This window comes from Pantherophis guttatus, chromosome 3, assembly GCF_059756535.1.
Source record: "Pantherophis guttatus breed Tessera chromosome 3, ASM5975653v1, whole genome shotgun sequence".
Taxonomy (NCBI): Eukaryota; Metazoa; Chordata; class Lepidosauria; order Squamata; family Colubridae; genus Pantherophis; species Pantherophis guttatus.
The window spans coordinates 144841999-144865049 of NC_142065.1; the positions used below are offsets into that span (position 1 = coordinate 144841999).

The 23051-nt window shown below is 41.0% G+C and overlaps 1 protein-coding gene across 2 annotated transcripts in view; it reads left to right on the forward strand.

The window, feature by feature from the left end:
* The window catches only part of CDYL (chromodomain Y like), a 143755-nt gene extending 138794 nt beyond the window's left edge, over window positions 1–4961 (forward strand). For both annotated transcript variants that reach the window (XM_034429086.2, XM_087890296.1), the window contains exon 7: window positions 4675–4961. In XM_034429086.2, coding sequence (XP_034284977.1) covers window positions 4675–4833 — 159 coding nt within the window. In that variant the 3' untranslated portion in view covers window positions 4834–4961. The remainder of the gene's footprint in view (window positions 1–4674) is intronic.
* Window positions 4962–23051: the final 18090 nt, after the last annotated feature.

Genomic DNA, 23051 nt, shown 5'->3' on the forward strand with positions numbered 1-23051 from the left:
CTATGGAAGGGAAAAAGCATGAAAACTCTCTCTTGACTTTTTACCTGAACAGCTTAGTTCCACCACATTACTCTGTTTAATTTAGAATTTCTTACTGTATAATACTTACTTACAACATAAAAACATGTTTGCATTTAATTATCTACTAATGCAGAATGTAAGGTTTTATAATATCCTGAACCCCAACCACTATTACAAAATAATTTGTTGCTGCTGCATTAGATATGATATGCTCATAACACCTGCATTCTAGTAGTGTTCCTGAGTGGGACCAATACACATTTTGCAGTCCATTAAAAGTACTTTAACTGTGCCTTCAACTGTATTCTACTACTCTATTTGGTTGGCCTTTCTGGAATAGTTCCACAGTATATGGTAGATTTGCAATGGAGTGTGGATTGCTACTTCAACCTTTTTAGCATCTAGCCTTGATTTAGTACCTATTATTATTAGCAAAAGATACTTATATAACCAAACCAGAGACAGCTGGGTAGCTTCAGTGAAGGATGAAAGATACTAGCTTCCACATTGCAGCTGTCTTGTAGTCACCCCAGCCTTAATTACAGTTGAGAATGTTAATGTTTCTTGACTAAGATTTCTTGCAGCAATTAAAACCCATTTGCATGTCTTCTATGCATGCACATACCCATTTTTAGCACAGCATCTATGTTAATTGCAGTCCCACCACAGCCTGCTAGAGGGATTGAGGCAGTTTATCTTTCTGAGTTAATATTTGCACTTTGCTGTCTGGACTTTGTGATTTTAAAATGCTAATTTTAGGAAATTATAAAAGTTGCTTGTGTTCTAAATTGAATATATACTACTTATACATTAAATGCCTGTTCATTTATATCCTTAAGAATCCTTTCCACATCTTATCTGTAATCAAAGGAGTTGTGTAATAGAACACTGATATGGGGGAACGAACATGCAATCAAACCACAAAGGAGAGCAACATGTTGAAATAGCACTTCAGATGTGCAAACAGTGCAACTCTACATCAGAATTCAGATGACAGGATTCATTCAGGATCCATTCAAGTGTCAAAAGAATGCCTTTTGCAGACATGTGGCTGTTTCAGAAAATTGTTGAATAAGATAATGTTCTGGAACACTTTGTGCTGCCCTAAATCAGTGAAGATCTGTTGACATTTCTTTCACATTTAGTAAAACAAAGCTAAAATAAATTTATTCCACATTATCTTGATGTGTGTTACATACATTTATTCCACATTTTCTTGATGTATATTACATACCGTATTTTCCGGCGTATAAGACAACTGGTCGTATAAGACGACCCCCAACTTTTCCTGTTAAAATACAGGGTTTGGGCTATACTCGCCGTATAAGACTACCCCTCTTCCAACGTACACCAAATAAAAATTAAAAAACATCAACTGGCTCACCCACAATGTAAAAGCAGCTGTGCTAGACCCAAAATGGCCCCTGCAACAAGCAGGAACCTCACACAGCCACAAAAAGCCCAAAACCCAATTTTCACACTTTACACACACAAAATTCCACATACAGCTTTGTGAGATTTTCTGTGTTTGTGTAGTTAGAGTGAAACACTACAGAAACACACTAAATCTCAGAAAGCTGCACAAATATTGTTTTATTTTATTTTATTTTTATTTTTATATGAAAGCTAAATTTAAAACTTCCTAAACTTTAAATGGCTAAAAAAGAACAACTAAAAAAAAAACCAATTGACTATTTTTTTGAAAGCTCCCAAAGGGGAAAAAAACTTACCCAATAGAACAGGGGTCTCCAACCTTGGCAACTTTAAAACTTGTAGACTTCAACTCCCAGAATTCCTCAGCCAGCTTTGCTTTGCTGGAATGGATTCAGGCAAGCGAAGCAATGCAAGTGTTGCGACTAGCAGCTAAGGTAAGCAAGCTGGAGGGGGAAAACTTTTTTCCTTTTACATGGCTCTGGCGATCCAAGCTGAGTTGCCTGATTAGCAGGCAACTCAACTGGGATGGTCAGAGCTTGGATCGTCAGAGCCTTTCGGGCTGTTCTGCCTGGTTACAGGAGAACGACACCCGGCGTATAAGACGACCCCCGACTTTTGAGAAGATTTTCATGTGTTAAAGAGTCGTCTTATACGCCAGAAAATACGGTACATTTTTCATTAGCCTAAATCAGTTGTACTGAAACATTTGAAAAAGGAAGAAAAATTGAGCAAAGGGGACTAATAGGAAAATCCTATTTCATGCAGCAAATCACAACTTGCAATACATCCAAAAATCTGCCTGTACAAGTAGAAGAGAGGAAACAGACTTTTTCACTTGGTGTTTTTTTTTTAATCCTTGGATTTATATTCTCTTTCCTTGAAGCCAAAGAAAATGATTTGATTTGTGCAAATTCCAAGTCTACTACCAGTTTGGTGACTTTTGTGGGGCCAGAAAGGCTGTTGAGTCAGAGGAGCCATTTAATTTCTGACTTCCTTCTACATGCCTTTCCTTCCTTCCTTCCTTCCTTCCTTCCTTCCTTCCTTCCTTCCTTCCTTCCTTCCTCCCTCCCTCCCTCCCTCCCTCCCTCCCTCCCTCCCTCCCTCCCTCCTAGTGGGGAATCCCTTTTTTATTTGTAAAGGGCAGACTAGAGGAAACATGGCATCTGAGATTATTGGATTGACTTAACATTTCATTATTTAAAAGTTTTATTTGTGAAATTGCCTGAAAATGAAAGTCCCTGAAAATAGTTAACATCCTAATTTTAGCATGCCTGAAAAGCTGTGTGCATATAAATGTAAGTCATTTCGAAGTATAGTCACCCTGTCAGTTAGTATCACTTTGACTTTTTATTTGACCAGCATTCTTTCCATTTCAATTGCCCAATTCAGTACATACTATCATTCATATTGTTGCCAACTGTATGAAGCAAAGCATTTATAATGTAGACTTTTTCTTCCAAAATAAGGCTGGGTGGTTTTTTTTGTCGTTGTTGTTATTGTTAGTCTACCACTGCTAGTGCTAATTTTAATACAAAACTAGTTTTATGCAAATTAAACTCATGGAGACCAGGAAGAACTTCAAAAGTGTAGCATAGAAAAATAAAGGATTGCTGAAGGGAAGGCAAAATTTTCTTAAAAGTTGATGGTCCCAGTCTTTTTTAAATTTAATTTAATTTAATTTAATTTAATTTAATTTAATTTAATTAATTTAATTTAATTTAATTTAATTTAATTTAATTTAATTTAATTTAATTTAATTTAATTTAATTTAATTTATATGCCGCCCCTCTCCGAAGACTCAGGGCGGCTCACAATACATTATTTTTATCTGTTTTTTCTTTCTTGGCTGTTCAGGCAGCCTATATTTTCAAAAGTGTTCTATGTTTATCAAAGTGTTTTCCAAAAGAATAGTTTCCCTGATTTTCCAGAGTTTCAGCAGGTGAATGTAGAGGACTTCATTCTCTAATCTGGACCACAAGCAGAAAATGAGGAATTCCTCTCCTAGCCCTACAATTGTGGTCACCAGAACTCATCCATGTCTACATGCATGTTATTCAATTACTTTTATTAATAACATGGAGAAAGAAATTAAGGGAATGGTAATCAGTTTTGTAGATGATACAAATAAGATAATTAATATCATAAAAGGCAAAAAGAAATTCAGAATGGGCCGAAAGAAATGCAATAGTCTTTTACAGAAACAAATGCAATATTATTAATTTAGTAAACAAAAATTCTTGTTTCAGGAATGGAAACGAATCTTGAAAAGAAAATTGTAATTGTAATTAATTGCAGAAAGAGCCAGTTTAATTTAGACACTAGCTTAAAAACTGGGAGACTCTGACTTCTGCTCCCAATTTAAGCACGAAGCCAGCTGGATAACTTGGGCTGGTTACTTTTTCCCAGGTCTAGGAAGGAGGCAATGGCAAACCTCTTCCAAAAAAACCTTACCAAGTTGCCAGGATTCCACATCCCCCTTCCCCCAAGAAAAAGTTAATTCCAAACTGAATATCTGTTACTTTTGATAGTTTTTTTTATTTTACTCTTTTAGATAAATAACTATTGATAGATTTCAAATGTACAAGTATTTAGATGTGGGAAGTATTCTAGTTTTCAGGTCTATGATTCATTTTTTTGCTTGAGTCTTTTCCCAGATTGAACGATAGATTGGAATATGCTGTTCATTTTTTAATTTGGTACTTCTCTGAATTTGCAATCCAGTTCCTAGGTCAGCAGAAACAAAAAGTATAAAATGCAATGTTGAAGGCAAAATAACTCTAGAATTCCATATTTTGGATTTAATTTAAAAAAATACATTTAGACATTTATGTCACTAAAATAAGTGTTTTGGAATGTTTGAAATATTTTGTGACCTTTTAAAGCAAGCATTGATGGAGTTAGGATAGACAAAAACTGTGACGAAATAGAAATACACTTATTTTTCATTCACGTATGAAATGCCTACTCTGTTATATACCTTCTTATAGAGGAGTGGCTGCCGTTGAGTCCTATTGGGAAAGGTGAATGGCTTAATTTTTAAAAGAGAAAGAAGAACTGTGTTCTAACTGTGATTCTCAGTTACCAGACATCCTTAGTAATGCAGTGCACTTACCACAACAGTCTGCATTCACGTGCTTTCTCTCTGTCCACTATTTGTGATTAAAACATGTCCTGAATATTAAATAATACCATTCCTGTGCTTTTTTTAATTTAATGTAGGTACTTGAAGAATCCAAAGGTTTAGTTCGTAGTATTATGAAGGTGGACTTGGAACAAGCCAATGATAAGGAGTGTGAAGTTTTAAAGAAAATTTGGGGTTCTGCTCAAGGGATGGACTCAATGTTAAAATACTTACAGAAGAAGATTGATGAATTTTGAAGAGATGTGCATTGACACTGGATTGTATTTACTTGGACATCTGGATTTTTCATCAATACCCTAACTGAAATTAAAATAAAACATACCTAAGGCTCAGAAAATGTGGGCTAAAAGGTAGAGGAACATGGTTTTATGGTCAAGGGTTTTTAAAAGAAGTACTGTATGTTAAGCATTGAACATTTTTTTTCTTTTTCCACATATATATATAAATATATATATATTATATTTCTTTATATACACAAACTAAAATATATAATGGAGTGCACTACCAAACTTTTGTCTTCTACTTTGTTATCATTGGCTAGTACTGTATCAGAAGAAAGTGGTGAATAAAATGAGATGTTGCATTATTTTGTATGTGGCAGGAAAGTCCTGAAGCAATGACTATTTTTTCACTAGAGTCCAGAGTTAAAACGGGTATTGGCCGGCCCTTACTTTCACTGCCCAAAAAGTCAGTTAAGAAGAGGCATTGCCTTGAATTTTGAGAAAGGTTTAAAAATACCTCAAATAATGTATTCTTTAAAAAAAAACAAAAGACAAATATTTTTAAAGAAAAAAGTACCCTATATAGAAAATGCCCCTCCTCCCCCAAATCCCTAAGTGTGCTCAGGATTTATTCTATACAAACACTCAGTCCTTCTTGTTTTGGGGAACGTGCCCCGTTCTTACCCAGATAGCATGAAGATGCCAGTTTTTTGTCCTAAAAAAAAAAAAGTTTTGTTTTGCAGTATTAGTGAATCACTGAAATACCATATATACTATGGGTTAAATAATAGTTTAGTCTTAGTGGTTTTATAAAAATTTAGGGTTTTTTAATTATTTTACTACATAATTGCTTCTATTTCTGGGTGAAAAAACTATATACATTGTTTTGTTCTATTTGCTTGTTTAAAGAAATACACCAAAAATATATATATTATGTTCATCTTTAGCTTCCTGTAGAATATATTTTATTTAATAAGTTAAAATTTGTGTGGCACACTATTAATTATTCCTTTTTCATGCTACCTTATCTTAGTTGTTTATTTTTTATTTTTTGTCAATGCTTTTAATCTTAATTATACACTATGACCCTGATCCAGAGAACTCTCCGTGCAGCAACAGGCTGTAGGCATTTTGCAAGGCATTGGGTGAGGTTCCCCTCCAGAAAAGAGGAGTAGTGCTTTTAATTGAAGTGGGTACGTAGATGTATTTTTAGCAGCCTATATTTGATGCAGGATTACTATCCGTGGCCTCACAACCCTACATCAATTGTTGGAGGCAACCCCTCCATCTTCCCATCAAACACACAGTGCCCTTTTGTGCGCATGGGACTGCATCCAGAAGGGCAATGGGCTAGTGAAATTCTGTTTTCCCTTCATGCCTTTTCTGGATCAGGGTGCATAATAGACAGTCTGGTATACAAGAGTGCTCTGTGTAAATAGACCTATTTTACATTCCTGTTTGGAGTGTATGATGATTCCTACTCCAGATATCTACTAGGATTTAGATATCTATACTTGCAATCTTACTGAATGTATGAAGAATGGGGAAAAATTAAACCTTATTTTTGTACAGTTTGGAACTTTATACTTGGAGCCTGACCACCTCATCCTAGCAGAAAGATGTACAGTGTATAAATCTGCTTTTCCTTGGGTTGGTACAGTATTTTTGCATCTGTGGGACCTAATTTTTGTTGTTCTAGTAGTTTGAACTATATATAAACTGTACAATCTGTAAAGTTTTTATAGAATAAATATTCAGCTGTGAACCTGTTAAAATAAAACTAATATTTCTTAACACCTCTTAAAAATGCTGCAAAGTGTTGTCCTTATTCTCCATCCAGTGTTCTTTCATCTTTCCCCAGGAAATGCATTTTTATAGCTTTGAGGTCCCTTTTGAACTGTGATCTGTAGTAATTCTTGTAAATTTTAGTATTTTCCCCAGACTCTGTGTCTTAATTTCTTGTTTTGCAGCAAAAGCAACATTTAAAAGGCATGTAGAAAACTCAGTGGATTAATTCTTAAGATTATACTACCTCTTAGATTCTGGAGTGCTGTGTACAAAAGAATAACACTTTCTCTTGGTGTCATGTGAAGACATCCGTCTCTGCTGTAACCTTGTACTGTCTCTAACCAGGGTAAAAAACAATAGAATAATATGATTCAGTTTTCAGATGACTAATCTCTTCACATCTGAACAACTGCAGTGCGTTTGCAGAAAAAGGCTCAGATTATTACTGTATGTTGCTTTTTTAGAACAATTGGGTTAAGACCAGTGTCCTACATATTTACTTTAATCAGCCACCTTCTTTTTGCTGCCTTGTGTAATTTTCCATTTTCCATTGCGCTGCTAAGTCACTTCATTATAGATGGGATTTCGTCATCTTCCTGTCAGGGACTGAGCGTGGTTTTTTTTTTTTTTCATGAAATCCTTTAACTACGCCCCCTCTGCTGTCCTTCTCCTCAGTTATTTCGCTCAGTCTACTTGTAGGGACCTGTGAATTTCCTCTGCTCTAGCTTAAACTTAGTTTTAGGGACTTTAGGTTTTATTATTTTTGTTTCCATTCTGGGCATTTCATTAGTGGAGCAAAAGACTTACTTTGGGACAGCTTGTGGCTGCGGCTGTCCCTTGTTTCTGGTGGTGAAGGGACTGGTTCTGGGGCTCCAGACCATCGCCTCACTGTCCATATGCAAGTGATTGGAGTCTGACCCGGCTGGGCACCTCCAAAACGGCCTGCGCCGTTTTTCCTTAGCCGCTGGTGAGCTCGTCGGTTCCAGGTGAGCCTGGTAAACCGCGGCCACCATTTTACAGCTCCAATTAGAGTAGGGCGGCTCCGGAGTTCCTGGTAGTTTGACTATTCAAACTCTGTGTATTTGCCTCACTGTCGCTGCGGGGAAGCAGAATTTCAAACACTCTGCTTTTTTTTTGCTGGAGCTGATCGTCCTGGAGAGGCTGCGAGACGCTGGGTGCTGGTAATAATTTCGCGCCCTTTTCCCCTTGAAATTGATTGACAGTTGAGGTATTGGCGGTGTGAGGAGATTATCAATCTTGACCGCCCTGGCTGCCTGCTAGCTGCGGAGGGGGAAGCAGAGTGACAATAGTGGGAGGACTCCTACTTCTGTTTGAGGTACTCATCTGTGGGTCGTTTGACTTGGGCGGCCATTTTGTGACTTTCTTTTTGGCGCCAAAACTGTTTCTACTTAACTGAAGCCTGCTGCCATTTCAATTTATTTTACTATGGCAGACCAGGAATTCTCATCTGACAATGAGCAACCTCACTCACCGCCTAAGGCAAAAAAGAGTAAAAAATCGAAGTCTAAAGCCCCTGCAGTGTCTGCCAGACAGGATCCTGAGGCTTCTTCATCCAGGCTTCCTCCTTCTGCTGCTATGGACAGAGATGCCATTAGAAGGCATAATGCTTTGGAGAGGCAATGCGAGAGGGCTCAAAAGAAAGTTCAAGCCTCCTTGGTTCCACCTTCTCCCCAGTCTGAGGTGGAGGATGACTTAACTCATATAGATCCGATTCAGCCTCTCTCCACCTCTCAGGGTGCTCAGCAAGATGGTCTGGCTGCAGCCCAGAGTATGAGCTTGGGGGTGGGGGCTATGGATATGAACCAACCTGTTAGTTTTCAGTCTATTCTTACCAATGCTCTAGCCCAAGCGTTTGCTTCAAATTTTAGTCAACAGATGCCTATTGCACCTGCGACTTGCCATCTTCATGCTAACCAGTTGCCCTCTTCTTCTGCTAGCTGCCATTTTCATGCCAATCAGACAGTTCCTGGACCTAGTCAGGCTAGTCAGGCTATCTCGCAGGATCCTCTTGATAGTGAGGAGGCAGAGCGTTTTGAAGGGGAGGTTGAGGAACCAGAGTTTTCAGAAGATGAAGGTGTTGAACCTGATAATCCTGCATTCACTACCTTATTCCGGCCTGCTGTGTTTAAAACGTTGCTGCGTAAAGCTAAATTGGCAACCAACATGGCCTCTATCTCCAGTTCTCATGCCCAAGACACTGGCAGTCAGAAATCTCATAATGACTTATTTCCTGTTCCTTCCCAGGATCAGGACTTTATTCCCTGTCCAGAGTTATTTTCTGGGGTCATTAAGAAACAATGGGAACACCCGGGGGCCCTTTCTGCCCCCTCTGGGCTCGATAAGAAAATTTATTGTGTAGACCCCTCTCTGGAGAGCCTTTTGGCCCTTCCGTCTGTGGACCCTCCAGTAGTAAATTTATCATCGTCTACTATTTTTTCCTCAGATGTCATGAAGGTGCTCCGCTCAGAGGATAGGAAAGCAGAGGCCGCTTTCAGAAAGAGCCACCAGGCAGCTGCCTGGGCTGTAAGGACCGCCACTTCGGCCTCCTTTTTTTAATCGGGCGAATCTTGTTTGGCTCAAGCAGCTTAGGGACCACCTTCCCCTGGATGACCTGCGTCTTCAGCAGGACATAAATAAGATGGTAGCTGCAGCCGAATATTCGGCTGACGCCTCTCTGGACACAGCTAAGTTTGCGGCTAGGTCGATGGCGTCTTCGGTGACGTCTCGTAGACTACTATGGCTCCGCCCCTGGCGGGCTGATTTAAAAGCTAAGTGGAAATTGGCATCCTCCCCTTATCAGGGTAATAATTCGTTTGGCTCTGCATTAGACCCCATTTTAGTTGAGGGTAAAGATAAGAAGAAGGTCCTACCGGTGGCCTACCGTAGGACTGAGCGTCGCTTTACGCCATATTCCCAGAGGCAGCCCTTTCGTCAGGACCCAGGACCCAGTGGGTCCTATGGTTCCAGACCTTACACGCAGGGGTATGACAGACCAGCTGACAGACAGTCTTTTAGGGACAGAGGCAGGTTCCAGTTTGCCTCTAGACGACCCTTCAGGGGTTCTGGATCCAGGCCTGGAAGGAGAGGCAAATGACTCGCTTCCCCCACCTTCCATTGGCGGACGACTCAGCCACTTTGTCAGTCAGTGGGAGGAATCCACGTCCGAGGATTGGGTCCTTCGGACTGTGAGACTAGGTCTTACCTTGGAATTCAGAACCAGGCCCCCCAACCGTTTCCTTCCCTGCCCTATTCCTCGTCAGCCAGAGAAACATCAGCAGTTGAGGAAGGAGATCCAACATTTAATAGATATAGGGGCTATAGAACCTGTTCCTGCAGGGCAAGAAGGGTCGGGGGTGTATTCGGTTCTGTTCCTAGTTCCCAAGGCCTCGGGGGGCTGGAGAGCCATCCTAAATCTCAAATTTGTCAACAAGTTTCTTCTATTCCGAAAGTTCAAAATGCAGTCCCTCAGGACTATTCTGGATTGCGTGCGGAAGAACGACGTGATGACGTCGCTGGACCTCCAGGAAGCTTACCTGCACGTGCCAATCCACCCGGCCCATCGCCGCTTCCTGAGGTTTGCTTATGCGGGAGTACACTACCAATATCGGGCCATGCCATTTGGTCTTTCCTCCGCACCACGAACTTTTACGAAGTTGTTGTTGGTGGTGGCTGCGACCATCCGGCTGGTTCCGATCCGGATTCTCTGTTATCTCGACGATATATTGCTGCTTTCTCAGTCTCTTCAACAGGCTCTGCAGAATCTGAGGACGGTGACCAACCTCATCACTCGTCACGGCTTCTCCATAAACCATCGAAAGAGCCACCTTCAGCCTACAACCAGAATTGCTCACCTGGGGGCGCTGATAGATTCGGAGGAGGGACTGGTTTACCTGTCACCAGAACGGCAAGCCGACATCAGGACCTTAGTTCGACATGTCCTAGATCATCCACAGGTAACATTTCTGACCTTATCGAAGCTGCTCGGGAAATTTATTTCTTGTATCTCAATAGTGCCGTGGGCGCGAAGGCACGGTCGCCAACTCCAGTGGTTCCTCCTGCCAGCGCAGAAGTCGGGCCGGGGCACATCTGCATCCAAGGTGAGACTTCCTCCCAGTGTACGAGCGTCCCTCAGGTGGTGGGACTCAGAGGCGATCAGCAAGGGTTGCTTCTTCCAGGACCCCGACAGGATTGCGGTGACATCAGACGCGAGCCTGTTGGGCTGAGGTGCACACCTGGGGTCAGAGGTTGTCCAGGGTCTGTGGTCTCCCTTAGAAGCCAAGAACAGCATAAATTGGCTAGAGCTTCAAGCTGTACACCTTGCCTTGAGACACTTCCAGGACATGCTTCTCCACCAGCATGTCCTGGTTCTGACGGACAATACGACCACCAAGGCCCATATCAATCACGAGGGAGGCACGCGATCCCCCTTGCTAATGACAGAGACAGATATGTTGATGACCTGGGCCGAGACTCATGTTCTTTCTCTGAGGGCAGAACACATTTCAGGGGCTGCCAATGTCCGGGCCGACTGGCTCAGCCGGAAGCAATTAGACCCCTCCGAGTGGAAGCTCCACCCGGACCTGTTCCAGTGCATCATGGGCAAGTTCGGCCTTCCAATCGTAGACCTCTTCGCCAGCCCGGAGAATACTCAGCTTCCTCTGTTCATCTCAAGATTCCCAAGTCAAGGGGCTCTAGGTCACGATGCCCTCCGTTGTCGGTGGCCCCGGGGTCTACTGTATGCCTTTCCGCCTCTAGCTCTCATCCCGAGGGTAGTAAGGAAACTAATAGCGGTAGGGGCGGAGGTCCTCCTCTTAGCCCCTCATTGGCCAAGACGAACCTGGTTCGCCGACCTAGTGGCCCTGTCGGTGTCGCCCCCCTGGACAATACCTCGGGACCGGATCTCTCTCAGCCAGGGGGCAGTTCAACAGCCAGACCCCAGTTGGCTGCGCTTAACCGTGTGGCATTTGAGAGGATCCTCCTGAGAGGCATAATGTTCCGGGTAGGGTGATTGGCATCATTCAGGCCGCTAAGCGGCCCTCCACTACGAGGATTTATGAGTCGTCCTGGCAGACCTTCTGCAGTTGGTGCCGTCTGCATCACGTAGACCCTACATCGGCCAGTATTCCTGACATCCTGGTGTTTCTGCAGGATGGGTTTGACAAGGGGTTGGCTCCTTCTACCTTGAAAAGACAGGTGGCTGCTTTATTGACGGTTTTATCCAAGGAAGCCACTCTCCCGCTAACTCTTGACCCGAGCATTAAGGGGTTTTTGAAGGGAGCTTCAAATATTCGACCTACGATTATCCATAGGTACCCAACTTGGGACTTGACATTAGTTCTACAAGCCCTTACCTCTCCACCATTCGAACTTTTAGGTTCGGCCAGTCTCAAACTTTTATCGTTTAAGGTCACCTTTCTTTTGGCCATTACCTTGGCCAGGAGGGTGTCTGAGTTGGCAGCATTATCTATTCGCCAGGACTTATGCATTTTTAAGCCTAACACGGTGGTTCTGAGATTAGACCCGGCTTTTCTGCCGAAAGTTAATTCCAGCTTTCACAGATCTCAGGAAATAATCTTGCCAGATTTTTGCCCTTCTCCCAGGCATAAGTTGGAAGATCAGTGGCATACACTTGACGTGCATCAGGCGCTCAGGAGATACATCGCGCGCACATCACCTTTTCATAAGTCGGAGGCACTCCTAGTGTCTTTCCATCCCTCGTCCTTGGGTCAGAAGATTTCTTCTAGAACGGTGGCCTGTTGGATCAAGGCGTGTATAGCCTTAGCCTATGCCTCTAAGGATAGGCTGGTTCCAGGTAAAGTGTGGGCCCACTCTACGAGAAGTGCTGCAACGTCTGCTGCGTGGTCTACCCAGGCTTCAGTGGTGGACATTTGCAGGGCGGCCACTTGGACTTCCTTGACTCCATTTGTTCGTCACTACAAAATAGACACCTTTGCGTCCGCTGAGGCATCTTTCGGACGCAGGGTGCTACAACAAGTGGTTTCAGCGTCCAGTGAGGGGACCAGTCAGCTTCCCCCCCTTTAACTCCTGACGCTTGGGTATATCCCATCTATAATGAAGTGACTTAGCAGCGCAATGGAAAACGGACGTTGCTTACCTGAACGTCCCTTTTCTTTGCGCTGCATGTCACTTCATCCCTCCCTGTTAGCTGCCTGGTCCTGGGCAGCAGGATTGTTTCTGTTTTCTCATCAGCTCCTGGGTTCGACACGCGACTTCGCGAAACAACTGAGGAGAAGGACAGCAGAGGGGGCGTGGTTAAAGGATTTCATGGAAAAAAAAAAAAAAAAAAAAAAACCACGCTCAGTCCCTGACAGGAAGATGACGAAATCCCATCTATAATGAAGTGACATGCAGCGCAAAGAAAAGGGACGTTCAGGTAAGCAACGTCCGTTTTGACCTATAGTCAACCTATTATTTTCACAATGAGTTGTACAAACCATGTATGTGCCTGTTTAGCGGTGTGAAGATAGTCATACAACAGCCTTCATTCCCTTGCTGTGCCTCAAAATTTGAATATATTAGATACATATTTACTAACTAATCCATAAATAAACTCTGTGATGGGGGAGAAAAATGGCATATTTTCATATGATAATAAAGGTCTGCTTGATTACTCTGGTCTTTCTTATAAAAACAGAGGAAAGCAATGTGTCATTCCTACATTAAAAACCTTAAAAAACTGTTATGTATTTCAAGCAATATTCATAATCATTTTAAATAGAAAAACAGACAAACTGTTTTTCTTAACTGTCTGTATCTTAACCAAAGATATAGAAGTCCTCTTTTGAGTCTAAAATAGGTTACAGAGAACACAAATTATTGTGTCTTGTCCTTGCTCTTAGCAAACTTTATGCAATAATGTATTAGATAAAAATATTTATGGCCAATAATAATAAATGCACTCTGCTTTGGAATCCAGACCACCCCAAGTTTGGAATAATCTTAAAAGAACAGTGGAGCTCACATACCTCGCCTTTTGGTACACAAGTAGCTGAACCTTTACAGAACTTTTAGGTGTAAAATGTAGCTGCATTCTCTGTCACCTGCATGATTGTATTCTATGTGATGAATGCAGCCTTGAATGACGGCTTTTTCTAATAGTATTTGTTTGTTCCAAGAATCCCAGCATTTACAGTGTTATGCAGATGCTTGGCATCTCTCCAGAGGTTCTCTACAAGAAGGAATTTTGTGGGGATTCTTGAGATTTCTAAAGCTTTAGACTAGATTGAGGAGTCAAACAATACAATATCCCAGAGAATGCAATCATCTACTTAAACCTTCATTTCTTTTACAAGAGGTACAGCCCATCCTTTTCTGAATCGAAAGGCAATTGACCTAATGTTCCTTCCCCAATTTTTCCCCACTACAATCCAGCAAAATGCAGTAGAACCTTTGGTCATGAACGCTTCTGACTAGGATCAAATCGGGTTCTGACCAAAAAATTCACGTTTCTTTTCCTATGGCCGATTTCCCCTTCCATGCCTTTTTTTTTTTTTTTTGTAAGTGCCAAATTTCCAAAATTAGGTTCGGGTCACGACCAAATCAGGTTGCGACCAAAGTTATGGAACAAATTATGATCGTGACCAGAGGTTCTACTGTAGGTTGGACTGAGAGAGTGACTGGGTCAGAGTCACCCAGGGAGCTCCCAAGACTCCGGATGGAGCTGAACCTGAGACTCCCTGATTAAATCACTGCATTACGGTAGCCAGTCATTTCCATACTGTTCCTAAGAAACCAGCATTGATATGTTCAGGTACACTGCAAGTTGTTATTAACTTGGGGGAAATGTTACTTTTAAATAAATAATGCCTGCTGGTACTCCATAATCAAGGGAAGTAAATGTTGGCTAGAACTGGCTTTATAAGTGTTTGCCCATTCAATCAGAGAGAAATGTTTGCATACAAATGCATGTTCCTTGAGATTGTGCATTATGATGCAATACATTCCAAGCCTCTTCCCACAAAGATTTCAGTGGACCTAATCACTTGTTTGATTGTGCATGTTTTTCTAAAATAAACATTTTTTTAACGTAGCCTTGCACTTGAGACTTCACATATGATGCAGCAATTCATCTGAAACAAATGATACAGCATTTCTGATTAAGGACACTTCTAGGTGTAACAATAGCAGCACCATTGTGCAAATCCATTTAGGCCTGTTATGGATGAGCTGCAAAGGTTCAGAACCGCTGGAGGGCAGCAAACAGATACAGAAGGTAATTTTGTACTACCATCTAATGCAGTGGTTCTCAACCTTCCTAATGCTGCGACCCTTTAATACAGTTCCTCATGTTGTGGTGACCCCCAACCATAAAATTATTCCTAAAACCATTGAAAATATGTATTTTCCGATGGTCTTAGGCGACCCCTGTGAAAGGGTCATTCGACCCCCAAAGGGGTCCCGACCCACAGGTTGAGAACCACTGATCTAATGGGTCTCTGGAGTTTTATTCTCCAGCTACTATAAATCTGGCATTTTTATACTAGATTTGAAAAAGAAGGGTCATACCCAGAAGGGAAAAATATTTTATGACTCTCTGCATTTCTTAAATCTTTGGTGTCTGAAGGATACAATGGATCCCTCCTGCACAAGAGTTTTTATTTGTTAACTGAAATTCTCAATGCTAATTTTTTAGTTTTGTTTTTGAGTATCATTCTTGGGTTTTAATGATCACTGTACTACAAGTAGTACTTGCCTGACTTCAGTAATTGGAATCACATTTTCTGTTGCTAAGTGATGTCATCAATAGTGATGTCGCATGACCACATCACTTAGTGATGGCAATTCCAGTCATCCCCATTGCTGTCATTAAGTGAGGATTGAAGACTGTTAAGTGAGTCCCAGGTAGCTTGCAAGCAGATCAGCAGGCAGTTAAGTGGCATGGCACAATGGCGAAGCAGGGGTGGCCACTGCCAGGTGGGGAAAGATGCATGAGTGACCGTGAAGTGCAACGCAAATGCAGTGGGACCATGTTGTCTGCTGCCAGGTGTGGGAGAGTGCAAACAACATATTGGACCATCTTGTGACCTTTCCTGCTGGGTTCCCCATTGAATTTGCTTGTGGGAAGCCAGCAGGGACGGTTGCAAAGGTGATCATGTGACTATGGGTTGCTGCAATTGTAAGCATGAACCCAGATCATATGACTGCAGGTTTGCCGGGACAGCTGGAACTTTGAGACTGGTCATAAGTACCATTTGTTCAGTGCTATGGTGACTTCGAATGTTGCTGAACAAGCGGTCATTAAACAGGACTACCTGTATTTTACAATTTTCTTATTAAACAAGCCACCTAGAGTCAGTTGTTGATTAAAGCAACATGTAAGTCTAAAAAGCAAACAAATTATATGTACAATTATTTTTATATTGTACTTATTTTGAAGCCTTATAAAAATACTGATGTATTTGTGACACTTTAAAAATGCAAATCAGTATCTTCCCCCTCTCCTTCCATAATTTTGAATAAAGAGGTAAGTAAGAATACGATACTTTCATAAAAGGAGAAATCAGGTCTCACTGCAACTGCTGTATGATTTCATATTATTAACAGAAAAGGATTGGGATTCTCACTCAAAAAGAGGAATTGTCCTGATACCCAAAAACAAATGAAACATAAAATCTGAAATGATAATGCAATTGCATGCCTTTATTTCCATTACATGAGGTGCTGTTGTTTTTCACGTTTTGGATTAGTGTGGGTAGTCCCCAATTAATGACAGAAATTGGGACTGAAATTGCTGTTGCTAAGCAACACAGTCCTGAAATGCAAAATTACACCACTTCAGCTATGGCAAGCCCAGCAGTCCCAGATGCTGTGACTGAGGTCTTTGTCAGTGGTGAAATCCAAATTTTTTTACTACCGGTTCTGTTGGCGTGGTCTGGCTTGGTGGGCGTGGCAGGGGAAGGATACTGCAAAATCTCCATTCCCACCCCACTCTGGGGCCAGCCAGAGGTGGTATTTGCCAGTTCTCCAAACTACTCAAAATTTCAGCTACCAGTTCTCCAAACTGCTCAAAATTTCCGCTACCGGTTCTCCAGAACCTGTCAGAACCTGCTGGATTTCACCCCTGGTCTTTGTGTATCATTAAGCAAGGACTTCACATGATTGCAAATTCTGAATCCCTGACGGCTTCCCCACTGACTTTGTGGGAAGCCAGCAGGGAATGTTAGAAATCACAAATCACATGACTTGGCTCTCTGGAACTTTGTAATCATGAGTCAGTTACTAAGGATCCAGATCGTGTGGCTGCAGGGATGCTACAATATTCAGAATTTGGAGGTGGGGTCGTAACTATCACTTATTTAGCACTGTCATTAAGTTTGAACAGTCACTGAACAAGGACCAACTTCTGTTTGTGTGTGTGTTTTATCAGTATTATAAGAAAATATTTAACATGTAAACAGACTGAACGTAAATATTGGGGAAGGACTATGTCATCTCATGGAAAAAGTTATGATACTTTCAGGCAAGTTTTGTAAGTCATTCTCTCTGAACCTTGGAAAGGTATTGTCACTATCAAGAATACTGAGCTAGATGAGAAAGCTTCCTCATTCTGGTCCTTATCTGTAATTGGCCCTGTACATGGTGTGATAAAGTTCTGTTTTTCTTGGCAAGCATTTTGTGGAAATATTTTGTGCATCTCAACTTTTGCTTTGATGTGTTTGGGCTGTTTCAGGCATAATTAAACCTAACAGATCCAGACATATTTTTGGCATATTTTATGCATTGCATTGATTCTTTAATCATTTCCCAGGAACAGCTGTGGGCACTGATTGACAAAGCCAAATACAAATAGACACATACACACGCACAAACTTACACACACAAACCAGCTATCATATCCAGGAAACTATGATGACATTTGTAGTCCACCAAGATGTAGAGGGCTAGAAGTTGTCCATCTCTACGCTTTCATTCAGAATCCTGTATTTGCCATGCAAAAATTAGGAAAAATATAGTTGGGTAAACTTATCAAAGATTTAATCTACATAACATAATGACCTGTTTTCAAATAGACCATCCTGGTGATTTGGTGAACTTATGAATGTATACAGTATATTATTGAATGGCCACTGCTTTCTTCCAAGATGTTTTTCTCCATCTTCCCATCTAATTTGTAGCTCAGTTCTTTCTTGATTGTCTGCTAGTCAAGCACGAAACAGCTGTGATCATGGTTAGCTTTTTGACCATGCTGGGCTCTTCAAATGCTGGGCTACGTGACTCCCGTCCCAAGTGTAATGTTTTGGTGAAATGCCTGTTCGGTAGATATTCTTCCATCAGATTTGCATTGTGTTGCCTTCCTTCAACCAGTGCTTAAATATGCTATAATTAAAGATGTTCAGAGCATACAGTATGTGTCTTTTTGGATTGGGGTACAAAATCTTTTGGCCACCGAGTAAGATTTACTACTCAAGCACTATTTACAGACTATATATTTTATTTTATTTTATTGATACAGTAGCAAGACCAATCAACCGATCAATAAACTACTAAACTATAGGAATCCCTGAAAAGATGGCTCTTCAGATTTTCACCAAATGCATTCAACATGGGGATGGGGGGGGGCATCAGCCCTCTGAGCAATTGTCAAACGGTTCTTTCAAGTAGCAAAAGTTCCCCCCCCCGAACATTTGCAGAACGCAGAATCTGCCTTCATATAACTTAAACTTGTGACTTGTGCACTGAGGCAATAAAGAGCATTTGACTTTCTTCAGGATTCCATCCTTTCACATATTTTTAAAATGTTACCGTACTCCTTACCCTACCAGTGTTTCTGCTCAAGGTTAAAATTCCTTTCGTGTTTTTTTTATCTAATAAATTTCTTGTCCTCTGATCACCCTTACTCTGTTTCTCTAACTCAGTTTCATTTTGTTCTGCCTAAAAGTCTGGTGGCCAGAACTGGATACGCTACTGCAAACTTTATCCATATTTAGAAACCTCTGTTAATGTGCCCTAAAATGACATTTCCATTTTTTTTAGCCACATTACACTGCTGATACAATTTGTAATCAAGATGACAATGAGCCAGAGACATTGAAGCGATGAAATGAGAATAAGAAAGGGATTCATAGTTAAAAGTAATTTATACCAATACAATTCATAAAAGCTCTCCATATCCTTTCTAAACTTGCAAATTATTCCTGTTCCTATGCATTACTAAATGCATCACCCAATGTTCATTATCTCATCAATTCTTCAGAACTGAAGAAGCTTCCTAGATGAGAAGTGAAACATCTTCAAAGAAAAAAAGTCCAGTTGCCTTTTGAAACAGCATCTTTGGGACAACTATGACCTAGATGATGGAGAATCTCCATAGACATTCTTTATCTCTTCTTGAGGAGCAAATTTATTCCAACCAAGCACAACTTTATTAACCTTCTCCATTCTCTTGCCATGTTCCATAAAATAAACAGCATTAGCTGCATATAAAAATATACATACATTTATACATACAAACATACATGTCCCAAAAAATAAACCTCTAACACTATCACCAGGATTCTTTACCCGTTTATCCAAAAATACATGAAATAACTCATACCATGTTTTGTCTTCTGCTATAGAAGATGATAATCCCTAAAAATTGGCTCAATTCAATTACTCTCCCAATATATCAGGAAGGAGACAGACAAGATTATGCCAATTACTATCCACTTAGACTTCTTTCTGTAATTGCTAGATTTCTCTGCCACAAATTTCTCTTATGTTCCAAGCACAATCTTCTTTTTTGCTATGGTCATCACCCAGTGAGGCTTAGATACTGTCCACGGCTGAGGATATCACATAATACTTTTTAATAAGATAGACAAGTCGATAAACTAAGCTAGCAGTCTTAGTCATACCTGTGCCATATATAATATTTCCTGTAAGGATACTACAGATCTGTTTGGACCTACTATGGTCCGCATACCACTGGGGGGCATCAAAGCTGTTTTATGTGTTGCTCACAGTAGCCTATCCATTCCGAATTACTTGCCAGCCCACATGCTGTACTCATATCCCCCCCCAAATTAGGAAAAAAATGCAGGCACCAGGATGCACCCCTTATTTTATAGTCACACTTATTTTTTCTGTTTCTTAATCCCATAATTTTCAATTCACCCTAGTTTGTTCGGCTATTGTCTGCTGATTTATCTAACCTATAAAATATCAATTTGAAATTTGTTTTTAATATATATTTATTAATAATTTATTAATACAAACTTAAGACAGAAAGAGAAGGGGAAAAAATTAAAAAGTTTCAGAAAAAAGGAAAGCAAAAATTATATATAAAGGCTTCCAACTTTTATCATAATAAACATAGACAAATTTAGTAACTCTTCATCCACTATAGGGTTAAAAACCAATATCTCTTCCTCCCATATCCCATCCCTTATCTGTAAGCCAATGGCATGGTGGCCTAGTGGTAAAGATGCTCACCTCCCACTCAGAAGGTTGAGATTTAAATCTTAGGTAGCAGCAGATGTTTCTCTCCTAGGGCGCAAAGAAAAAATATCTGCTTCAAACTAAGCATTGCATCAGGAAAGGCATCCGGCCAGTAAATGCTGTTGCATCCAGTTGCCCCGACTCTACCACAGGGCCTTAAAAAAGGGAGTTATCTGTAAGCAAATTCATAAAACATCAACTTACCAGGATTTCTCAAAGTGACACATGAGTTATGTCCAAACCATCAGAAAATCCCTTTAATTGCTAGTCTGAGATTTAAACTGAATATAATTAGGTTTTCCCTAACCATGTTTCCATCAATCTCAAATTTCATTTCTCTCCCTTTTCACAATTGCCTGGTGAAACACAAATGGAATAATTCTGCCTTTACTTTCTTGCCCGTTGGCATTCTGTCATCTCCATTAAAACACTGGCATACAGATTCTTCTCTCTTATTTTTCTCTTCCTAAGCTTTTTGTTGTTCTTAGTTTTCTGCCACCCTCAATTCATTCCAAGCTTTACTTTTTGGCATCTTCTTTATAACTCCAGGCTACATGCAGGATGATCTCTGTCCACTTTCCTGTGTATCCCTTTTATTGTGAAAGTCACAGGAGTAGATTTGATTAATTCAACTGTGCATGCATTTGACTTCTCAAACTCACTGGAGGCCATTCAAAGAGTTTAGGAAGGAGGTAGCATTGCTACTGTCAACGATGCCTGGTATTATAATGTAACTTCACACAATCTCTTTCTGACACAGGGAAAAGTCTTCAGACCTTCTGGAAGAAAACAGAGAGCCTCTTCAAAGCAAAGAGAGTGAAAAATGGTTTCTATGTCACTCTAACAACAGTAATTGCTGGTTTTAAGGGTTGCCTGGCTAAATGCCCGGGAGAGCAAAACCTACATCATGGATTCTGTTGGCAAGTATTTTCTATTTCCTCTGTCCAGGTTTGAAAGCTAGAAGCCATTTGGAAGCAGATATTCCCCCCAAGAATTTAGGCCATTTTTTAAAATAGTTTTTTTTTTTTTAGGTGTTTCAAATACGTTTTTAGAAAACTGTATTTTAATTGTTAATCTAAAATCATTTAAATAGCTTAAGAGTGTGATACTATGGTAAATCAAATCATTTATTTTCCTTAGTAACCAGCTCAGAGTCTGGAAAAACTTAGAGCATAAGATAGCAATTGTCCTATGAGGGCTGTATGCAGAACTGCTTGCAATATAGCAGAGGTGTCTAACTGGATTTTTTCGAGGGCCGGCCGGAGGGGGAGGGTGTGGGGAGATGGGATGGATGCCTTCTGCAGCACCCTGCTGGCCAAAACGGGGTGCAGGGAGAGCAGGAGCCCCCCCAACACCCCATTTTGGCTGCCAGTGGCACTGTGGGCTAGTCCTTTGCTATTTCCAGGCTGGGCCCACAGGCCAGATTTAAGTATCCCTTGCAATATAGCATTAATTTTTTAGGATGGCTCTGATCAAACCTGGAATTTTTTAAATTGGGAGTCCAGGTTGTTAAGATATTAAATCTAACACTAAATTGGGGAAGATGAAAAGAGCTGGAGATGTGGGGTTGAGGTTGTGACTCTGGCTCTAAAGGTCGTGCCAGCTATAAAAATCAAGAGGTGCTACTGAAAATATGCCCCACTGACAAGTTAGATAACAGTTTCTAGCTGTTTAAGGGGATATATTTGATTTAATCAACAGGGTAATGTTTTGTTTTAGCTTAGTTCAAATTTTAATTTATTCCAAAACTACAATTCCAATACAGTTCCAATTTTTTATCAGAGACACTTCTTGCATTCAGATAATTGTACGGTCTAATTCAACGTTCTCCTTAATTTCTGTTGGGTTCTCTTGTTGCTTGAGAAGAGTCTTCCGGGATTTACTTTGTGCAACAAAATTATAACAAATGATAGGGGAAAAAATGCGGGGATAGAAAGGTTCTGAAAAAAAACTTGCCTCTGCTGGGGATACTTACCAAACTCTTTCAGAAAAGCAGCAAAGCTACTTCTGGTGCACACGGATTAGTTTCAGTATAAGAATAAACATGGAACAACATCTGTCTATATAATTTACCTCTTCCTGCCTACTGCAAAAACCTTTAAATCCAGATGTTGCATCAGTGGTGGGTTGCCCCCGATTCGCACTGGTTCTATAGAACCGGTAGTAAAACCGGCGGGAGGCTCCCCCACCGACCCCGATGTCATCAAAATGCTTCTGCAAATGCGCAGAAGAGTGCATGTGCGCACTTTGCTCGCGCGACCCCATTGCAAACCAGTAGTAAAGGTAAGTAGAACCCACTCCCGTGTTGCATGTTTAGGTACTCAACAGCCTTTTAATGCTGTTGTTTGAGTTTGTCTCCTTGCCATTTTAAATAAACCAGCAAAATTGGTTTGTTACATTAGTCTAATGGTAGTGTTGTGACCCCGACTCCCGAGCCTGTCCTAACAGAGGAAGAGGACTCAGAAGGTGAGGAACTGACAAGGCCTCCCTCTCCAGGACCCTCCTTTCTGGCAATGCCTCAGGTTCCATCCAAAGGCCAGGAGGAACAGCCTGGGATGTGCCAGGAGGAAGGCATATTGGAGCACTAATTGATAGGGAGCGAGGATGATGAATCCTGGCTTAATCCCAGGCAGCGTCGGAGGGAGAAGCGTGCGCAGCAACGGAAGAGGCGTGGGAGGGCCAGAAATTGAGCTGAGTCACGGAGCCATGCCCCACCAGGAATAAAAGTGTGTGGGATTGCTCTTCAGGGTTTGTGAAGGACAAAGTTAAACCCTGAAAGTCACATCGTGATCTCTGAAATTCGGCTTGGATATATTTTGGACTGAACATTGACTAAACTCTTGTCTTGTGGATAATTTGTTGCTCCTGGAATGGACTGAAGATAAGTCCTCTTCTGCTTTATGGGAGTGAAAACAGTCTTGGCAGGCATTCGGCAGTTTGCTGCCAAAACCTTGGTCTGCCAGGAATTCTAATCTGTTTATCTA